This window comes from Morus notabilis, unplaced genomic scaffold (assembly GCF_000414095.1).
Source record: "Morus notabilis unplaced genomic scaffold, ASM41409v2 Scaffold281, whole genome shotgun sequence".
In the NCBI taxonomy this organism is placed as follows: domain Eukaryota; kingdom Viridiplantae; phylum Streptophyta; class Magnoliopsida; order Rosales; family Moraceae; genus Morus; species Morus notabilis.
In genome coordinates, this window is record NW_010357693.1 from 411,665 (window position 1) to 420,922 (window position 9,258).

Sequence of the window (9,258 nt, forward strand, 5' to 3'; positions counted from 1 at the left end):
TGTCACTTTCGTCTTCAAATTTTTTCCTTCACGAATTATTTCTTAAACTTTGATTTTTTTTTTTTGTGATAGTTTTAGCTAATGAAAAATATACAGAATTTAACACAGATAATCACCTATCAATCACATAGCAATTGAAAGTTGTACATAAATTGTTATATTAAGTCAAAAATGTTCTCCTTGTTATTGTCAAAAACCCATACAAATTAAAATATTTTGCATTAGTATAACTGTATATGTAAATCTTCAATTTACCATACGACAAAGATGTGATTATCTTTGTTTATAAGTTTCAAAAGTCTTTAACCAATTTTAATGTCTTGATAAATTTTTTAAAAAAAAATCTAAAGTTCAGGGAGTGATATGTCAAGAAAAAAATTTGGGATTAACACGCATAATTTATGGACTAAATATCCTACCTTAAATTACATTATTTATCTTGTTTTAAGTTTTTATTTTGATGTAATGAAAGTGATGTTGATTCTGCCGTTTTAGCGTTTATGTTTTTGTTATGTAATAATGAAAGTTGTTACCTCACCCTTTTATCGTGGTAGTAGGTCTAACCTATTAAGTTTGATTTTATACAATCTTGTGAGTGACTTAGTGCTCCGACTCTTTTGATCTCGGCCAGTTAGTTTTATTTATCGACTGTAATAGTTTTGTGAAATAAGCTTTTGTCACGCTCGATCATTAATGTGTCAGGGGGTCTTTCCCCATTAAGCTTCAGTACTTGTATTCACTTTTACGTCTCATTCGTCTTTATTAGTAGATATAATATTTTTCCGTGGTCGAATACCCTTATATTTCGATGTTGATTCTGTCGTTTCAGCGTTTATGTTTTTGTTATGTAATAATGAAAGTTGTTACCTCACCCTTTTATCGTGGTAGTAGGTCTAGCCTATTAAGTTTGATTTTATACAATCTTGTGAGTGACTTAGTGCTCCGAGTCTTTTGATCTCGGCCAGTTAGTTTTATTTATCGACTGTAATAGTTTTGTGAAATAAGCTTTTGTCACGTTTGATCATTAATGTGTCGGGGGTCTTTCCCCATTAAGCTTCAGTACTTATATTCACTTTTACGTCTCATTCATCTTTATTAGTAGATATAATATTTTTCCGTGGTCGAATACCCTTATATTTATTGGTCATTTACAACTATATTGGAGTCTATATTAACTTAATTATGTAACAAAGTTTTCCCATTAAAAAAAAAGTTAAAAGTCCTTTTCGTTGAACAATATCAATCTTTTTCTTAGCAAAAAGAAACAACAATCTTTTGATGGGCATCATTAATCTTACATTACCCAATTGAGTATCAAACAACAGACATTGAAAGGTTGAAGTCATTCACGGGTTAGAGGTTGTCCTTATTTTTTCCTTTTTCCTTCTTATGGCTTCTAAATTTGAAAGAGACGAGAATCCTACAATCTTCATTATTTTTCCTTTTTCCTTCTTTTGTCAAAACCCATATGACATGTTTCCATTGTTTTGTTAAAGAACCAAAATATTTGTTGTCAAATTAAAGTTCTATTGTACAATTTTCAATAACTATTTTTTTTTTATATAACTTTTCTAGGATAGTAATTAAATTGCTAATAATAGAAGCGCGAAAGGTTGAATATTCTGGTGGTTACAACGATCGGATTGGTGAGACAAATGCACTTGATGCTTTCCGGGCTATTCGATCTATCGTGCAACGAACTTCAGAAGTCACTATTCAGTGTGGTCGATGACATTCATGAAATTATTTCTCAAGTTGAAATTTTTGTTATATATAAATATAAATATATATATATATATGACACATTAACAACTACTTCTAAATTTATTGAAGGGCAATATCTTGATAAATGAATTATTTAGATCAAGATTAGAACTTACCTAATGTTTTTACACCTGCTGAAACTCATTTTAATATTACAAATACTTGAAATTTGTATGTATTCTATTATCTTTGATGTTTAATTTTTATGTACTATATTATATTACTGTAACTTGTTTGTAATGAGCATGTAAAATTATATTGGAATTATAATATATAATTATGATAATTTCTTATTATACTATGCAACATAAGTCTTATAGTTCAATTAAGAATGTATTTTTTGTCATTAAATTAGTCAAATTAAGTGATACTGATTGTTTTAGCATTTTGTATAGTTAAAACAAAAATTTTAGAGATGATAGAACGTTGGAGGTGATCAAGCAGGATATCAGATTCCAACGTTTCCAAAGTCATGGATCTACTGGTAGTTTTCTTTCTTTCTTTCTTTCTTTTTTATTTTTATTTTTTTGGGTTAGGGGTGGGATTATTTACAAGTTTATTTAGTTTGTCTATATTGATGAATTTAAATATTTTAACTTTTTGAAGAAATGAAGTGGATCTTTAATGTTCCTTTTTTTTAAGAGATGGTGGGAATGACACCAAAACTTTAGCGGAATATATTTTAGAGATTAAATTTGAGACATTAAAAGAGTTCAAGGTTAAATTAGTGCAATTTTCAGTACAATGACTAACTCTAGAGAGAGAAGAAAGTTTATAGACTCCCAACAAATTTGACTCTTAATTTTATTATTTGAAAATATTGATGGGATTTTAATAATGACCTATAAACAATGGGTCTATGTTCCAGGAAAAGAGAAAAAAAAAAAAAAAAAAAAAAAAAAAAAAAAACAATGGGTTTATGTAATTGTAATTTGTTTTGGCAAACTTATGGTCAAATAATTTTTCCATTTTTAACAGTTGGGTGGTGGATAGATGCACAAATTGTAAATGAATATAGCATTCAATAAGTAATATTGATGAACTATATCACACCATAAGTAATAACGTATGAAATATGTAATAAACGACGTATTTAGAATAGGTTTAAGGCATTGGTTTATGTAATTGTAATTTGTTTTGGCAAACTTATGGTCAAATAATTTTTCCATTTTTAACAGTTGGGTGGTGGATAGATGCACAAATTGTAAATGAATATAGCATTCAATAAGTAATATTGATGAACTATATCACACCATAAGTAATAACGTATGAAATATGTAATAAACGACGTATTTAGAATAGGTTTAAGGCATTGCAAAAAAAAAAAAAAAAAGTTACAATTTAGTATATAATTTTTTGGATAGCTTCTTTTTATCATTGTGCATTAAACATTTTATAGTGGAATGCTTTGGTTGGTTGTCATTGACCAATTAAGTTTATTTATCCTACTGATTTTCAAAACTAATTATTTAACCTGCCATTCATTTGGGTTTTTTTTTTTCAATTTTTTTAAAGCAACCGTAGATGTCCGGTTGCAAATTTTGCTGCCCTTTTCCCTACTTAAATGCCCTCAACATCTTTGACCGTAGGATTGTTTTTGTGTCATTAAAGCATGCTATGTCAGCGTAATCAGCAGTCAGGATCTCGTAGGGGAAATTTTCCACAAAATGGAAGTGGGGGCTTAAAAAATAAATAGATAAATAAATAAATTACACTGGAAACTGGAAAAAGAAATATTTTTGAGCCTGTTCTTTTGAGTGAAAAACTCAAAAAAATAGACCTTGAATTACAACTTTATTTGAGTTTATATTCTTTTAAGATTGAACTCGAGTTTAAACTTGAGTTTATGACTAAAACTCGAGTTCAAGTTTCCCCTTCAACTCGAGTTCAGAAACTCGAACTCAAATTAATGAACATTATTTTTTTTCTATGCATTGACAACGAAAAGACGAATAAAACCCCACCCATATACTCTATTAAAATTTTCCATCAGTATTGAGTTTTTATTAAAATACTATTTAAATACAAATTCAAGTTTTGACTCACTCAAACACAAACTCGAAAAGATTTTTATCTCAAATCATAACTCAAATGTACACAACTAAATACAAACTCAAGTTATAACTTCAACTAAAATTATAACTCAAATTCAACTAAAAAATTATACTCAAATTAAACTCGAAAAGAACGGGCCCTTTGTAATCATCCCTCCTGTGAACTATGTGAAGAGAAGAGAGGCTTGTTCTTTTGAGTGAAAAACTCAAAAAAATGTAACTCAAGTTATAACTTTATTCGAGTTTATGTTCTTTTAAGTTTAAACTCGAGTTCAAACTCGAGTTTAGGACTAAAACTCAAGTTCAAGTTTTCCCTTCAACTCGAGTTCAGAAACTCGAACTCAAATTAATGACAGTATTTTTTTTATTCTTAAAAATACTATAACTTTTTCGTTTTAATTCTGATTGAGATGATTTTTTTTTTATGCATTGACAACAAAATGACGAATAAAACTCGACCCATATACTCTATTAAAATTTTTTATCAACATTGAGTTTTTATTAAAATACTATCTAAATACAAATTCAAGTTTTAACTCACTCAAACACAAACTCAAAAAGATTCTTATCTCAAATCATAATTTAAATGTACACAATCAAATACAAACTCAAATTATAAGTTCAACTCAAGTTATAATTCAAATTCAACTCAAAAATTATACTCAAGTTAAACTCTAAAAAAATAAGCCTGTAGTTTTTTTTGTTGTGAACGGAGATGTGATGTTGTTAAGACAAGCTTTTCTGCATTTTCTAATTCGTACGACTCTAACATCACAATTCACAATCATGGTAAATTCCTTCAAGGCCAAGCATAGACTTGCAAATACCAAGCAAGGACAAAGCAAGGTACAATATTCAAGATAGAGAAGCTAATAAAGATAAGCACAACCCAGAAGAAAAGTAGGTATTTATTAATATTAACAACTCCACAACAGGAATCCATGCAAGCAAAAAAAAAAACACAAGGCTAGAAGCCTATGAATTCGAACATGCACATAATATTCCCCACCCCTCACCACTAGTATTCAAGTATTTAACTACGATGACTACAAGAAAAACAGGCATTTTTTTAGCTCTCCTTTGAACAAAATCAGAAACGGAATACTCAAGAGTCAGACATGAAAGTAGGAGACAATATAGGTATAGCAAATCCATTATGCAGAAGCAAACGGCTCCAAATTCTCTAAATACATTTCCTTACATCTCCTCAGTAGCTTCCTCCTCATCTTCGTAATCGAGCTCCTCATCGGCTGTAGCGTCCTGATACTGCTGATACTCTGAGACAAGGTCATTCATGTTGCTTTCTGCCTCGGTGAACTCCATTTCGTCCATGCCTTCGCCGGTGTACCAGTGCAAGAAAGCCTTCCTCCTGAACATCGCGGTGAACTGCTCGCTCACACGCCTGAACATCTCCTGAATAGAGGTGGAGTTTCCGATAAAGGTCGACGCCATAGAAAGCCCCCTTGGAGGAATGTCACAAACGCTTGACTTCACATTGTTTGGAATCCACTCAACGAAGTAAGAGGAATTCTTGTTCTGCACGTTGATCATTTGCTCATCAACTTCCTTGGTGCTCATTTTGCCCCTGAACATGGCTGATGCCGTGAGGTAGCGACCGTGGCGTGGGTCTGCAGCGCACATCATGTTCTTGGCATCCCACATTTGCTGAGTAAGTTCTGGGACTGTCAGCGCACGGTACTGTTGAGATCCGCGCGAGGTAAGAGGAGCGAATCCAACCATAAAGAAGTGAAGGCGCGGGAAGGGGATGAGATTCACTGCAAGTTTCCTGAGATCAGAGTTCAGCTGTCCAGGGAACCTAAGGCAGCAGGTAACTCCACTCATGGTTGCAGAAATCAAGTGATTCAGATCACCAACTGCCATAAAGACAAAGAAATCATGTTCGATCTAATAGTATCGTCTTTTTCCGAAATAAAAGAAACTGAAAAAGTGAACAATCAGTTGAAATAAATAAAAAACAAACAACCATTCAGTTTAAAATCCGCCATAAGACCAGAAGAATCCAAAGCATTCGGGAGCTTCACACGGAGAACAATATCCCCAGATGGACCATAGCCCAAGAAAAGGATCATATAACTTTAACTACTAGACAACTCCAAAAAAATGCAGCACGATAAGCTAAAACTTTCTTTTTCCAAAAGTGAAAGAGTTACAAAATACCATAATGAAAGGGAACACATGATACCGTAAAAAAGCAACATATAACATAGGAATTATATAAGCAAAGATGATGGGACACAGATTGAATAAACTTCAGGCTATCACTGATATTCCTCCACTTCAACTTCTTATTAAAAGAAAACTAAAAATTGTGGCTGTGGCTAAATATTGTGGCTGTGGAAAGAGCAAAATAAAACATGAAATGAGCAAAGATAAAACATGAAATAACAAGGTCAACTTAAAGTAGAAAGTGCATACATAACTAGAAGAATGCTACCTCGATAAGCAGGTCAGTTGTTGCATTATCATACTTGTTCGCATGAAAAAACCAAAATAAACTTCTAGATGTCAAGCTAACATTCCGAATCAATAGTAAAATGCGGTATACTTACAGCTAGGAGTAGTCAACTTGAGAGTCCTGAAGCAGATATCATATAAAGCCTCATTATCCAACACCATGCACTCATCTGCATTCTCAACAAGCTGGTGAACAGAAAGAGTGGCATTGTAGGGCTCAACAACTGTATCTGAAACCTTCGGTGATGGGAACACAGAGAACGTAAGCATCATCCGATCTGGATACTCTTCCCTGATCTTTGAGATCAACAAAGTCCCCATTCCAGAACCAGTACCTCCACCAAGAGAGTGGCACACTTGAAAACCTACACGAGACCCACAGAATATATAACGAATCCCACACCAAAGGCGTATGACAACATAGCAAATGGAAGATTTATACCTTGAAGACAGTCACAGTTCTCCGCCTCCTTCCGAACAACGTCAAGAACCGAATCAATAAGCTCTGCTCCCTCAGTGTAGTGACCCTTGGCCCAGTTGTTACCAGCACCAGATTGGCCAAACACGAAGTTATCAGGCCTGAAGATCTGGCCATAGGGACCGGTTCTAACGCTGTCCATGGTACCAGGCTCAAGGTCCATGAGCACAGCACGCGGAACAAATCGGCCGCATGAGGCCTCATTATAGTAGACATTGACACGCTCAAGTTGAAGATCAGAGTTTCCGGTGTATCTTCCGGTGGGATCAATTCCGTGTTCGTCACAGACGACTTCCCAGAACTTGGATCCAATCTGGTTTCCACATTGTCCACCCTGAACGTGAAGGATTTCTCTCATTTTCTCTCTGGAAACAAGAAGACAAGGCAGACAGGTGAGATTAGTTCCAGAATTCAATAATATTGCAGTCGCTATGATCGGCAGAAGGAAAAACATATTGATCAAAGAAAAAATGGGTGAAAAGTTGCAGTTTAGCAAGAATCAACAAAAATAATATTGAAGAATCAAAGGAAAGAAATTAACTGGAAAAATAAAAAACCAAAGCATTTTGGTGAGGAACCCTAAACACATCAGTAAAACATTATTTCTATAAATTTTCTTATGAAGCAAAATACATGACCATATCTAACATTCCATAAGAAAGGAAACAACTAATTCAAGTAAAACAGATGAAAACTACCGAAGGTGAATTCGATAAAAACATATTTTGAAAGATCAGAGGAAATAAAATCGTAACATTCTGGTTAGGAACACTAAGCACCGAAGAGAAACATCATTTCTCTAGACTTTCTCAGGAAACAAAGAGATAACCAGATCTAACATTCCGTAAAAAAGATATCAAACAATTCAAGTAAAAGAGATGAAAACTATAAAAGGTGAATTCGAAGACAAAAGATGTTTCAAAAGATCGGAGGAATTATATAAAAATCGCAACATTATGGCTAACACTAGGCACAGAAGATAAACATCATTTCATTAGATTTTCTCAGGAAACAACAAGAAAGTAAAGGAATCCACTCAAAATCAACTAAAACAAGGAACTATCAAAGACAACAAAAACTTTAGGAGGATCGAACAAGAAGTAAATTAACTTCATGAACACTCATTTCCTTCACGTTCTCAGCAAACAAACGAGTGAAATACAGATCCATCGAAGAATTCAGCACTCACCGGTTAATGTGAGGACGATCTAAGCGACGAGGAGGCTTGGAATTCCAGCGATACTTCCGACGAGCGAGCACGAACTGCGCTCGATCTTATCGAAGAATGAAGACAGGAAGAAAGTAGTGAGTGGAGAGAGTGAAAACCGGTGGGAGAGAAATCACATATATTTAAACTACGTGTAAGGGCAAGGCTGTGAGATCGTACGGTCAAGATTGTTTCCCTCCTTTTTCGCTTTCAGCCGTCGGATGGGAAGGTTTGTACGGCGTGGATTTAGTATCCGTAACGTGAAGAGGAGAGATTGCTGAGTTGCCTTTTTCAAATGTACAAAATCTGAAGCATTGGCGGGCCCGCTATTTTTAACATTTTTCTTTTTTAAAATGAAGCCGTGATTGAAGATGTCTAAAATACATGTTCTTTTTTTTGTAATTGCAAATTTACCCCTGTATTTATGGGGTGTTTCAAGTACACCAATGTTTTTGTATGTTCTTTTTTAAGCAATTTCCATAGTTTCAAAAATCATATATTTCTGTTTAGTTCGCTGATTTAAATTTTTAATTCGAGTTAAGATGTGATTTAATGTGAGAGTTTTTTACTGTAGTAAAAAAGCTAAATGTGACTGTTTCTGAGAGCTTTTTACTGTAAAACTCGAATTCTAAACTCGAATCAGCGAAATGAACGAGACCGGCATTCTTCGAGTGAAAATAATTATTAATACATGTATTCAAGAAAGATCTGATACAATTTGATTAAAACACATGATAATCAAGAGTTGTACAGCATTAATAAATGTTTGTTTTTTTCTTTTTTTTTCTTTTGAGAAAAATTAATAAGGTGTTTTTATACCTACTAAAAGCATTCTAAATTCTTCTTATACAAGTAATTTCATTTAACAAAATTTTACACCAACTGAATGTCATATATCCCTAAAAATAAAATTTTCAAAATATGTATAAAAAAAAACACTATACCTTGCGTTTCTATGTTTGCATTTTCTAACAAATACCTAAAATATTAACTTTATCATTCAAACTGTAAAATTTATTAAACAACACGTATTTTTGTTAACTATATCCTGAAAAAAAAAAGAATCAATGTAAAAATTAGCCGTCCTTAAAAATCTACCTATAAAACTTGGCACAACGATAGTCTGAAATATAAAACTCAAAGAAAACGCCCCCAAAATGATTTAACAAAAGTGGGTGCGTTTAGAGTTCATTATAAAATAATTTTATTTTTTGTATGAAAATGAAAATGCTTTCAATCTTAAACAGAAATCATTTTTGAAAATACGTTTGGTAGTTTTA

At 32.9% G+C, this 9,258-nt stretch overlaps 1 protein-coding gene across 1 annotated transcript; it reads right to left on the bottom strand.

Annotated features, from left to right (window-relative positions):
- Positions 1 to 4,710: 4,710 nt before the first annotated feature.
- On the bottom strand, positions 4,711 to 8,073 carry LOC21396733 (tubulin beta-5 chain). The gene is made up of 4 exons (XM_010090680.2): positions 7,961 to 8,073; positions 6,736 to 7,136; positions 6,389 to 6,658; positions 4,711 to 5,692 (listed from the first exon to the last, which is right to left on the bottom strand). The coding sequence occupies exons 2-4, from the start codon at positions 7,127 to 7,129 to the stop codon at positions 5,016 to 5,018; spliced, it is 1,341 nt and encodes a 446-aa protein (XP_010088982.1). The 5' UTR covers positions 7,130 to 7,136; positions 7,961 to 8,073; the 3' UTR covers positions 4,711 to 5,015.
- Positions 8,074 to 9,258: the final 1,185 nt, after the last annotated feature.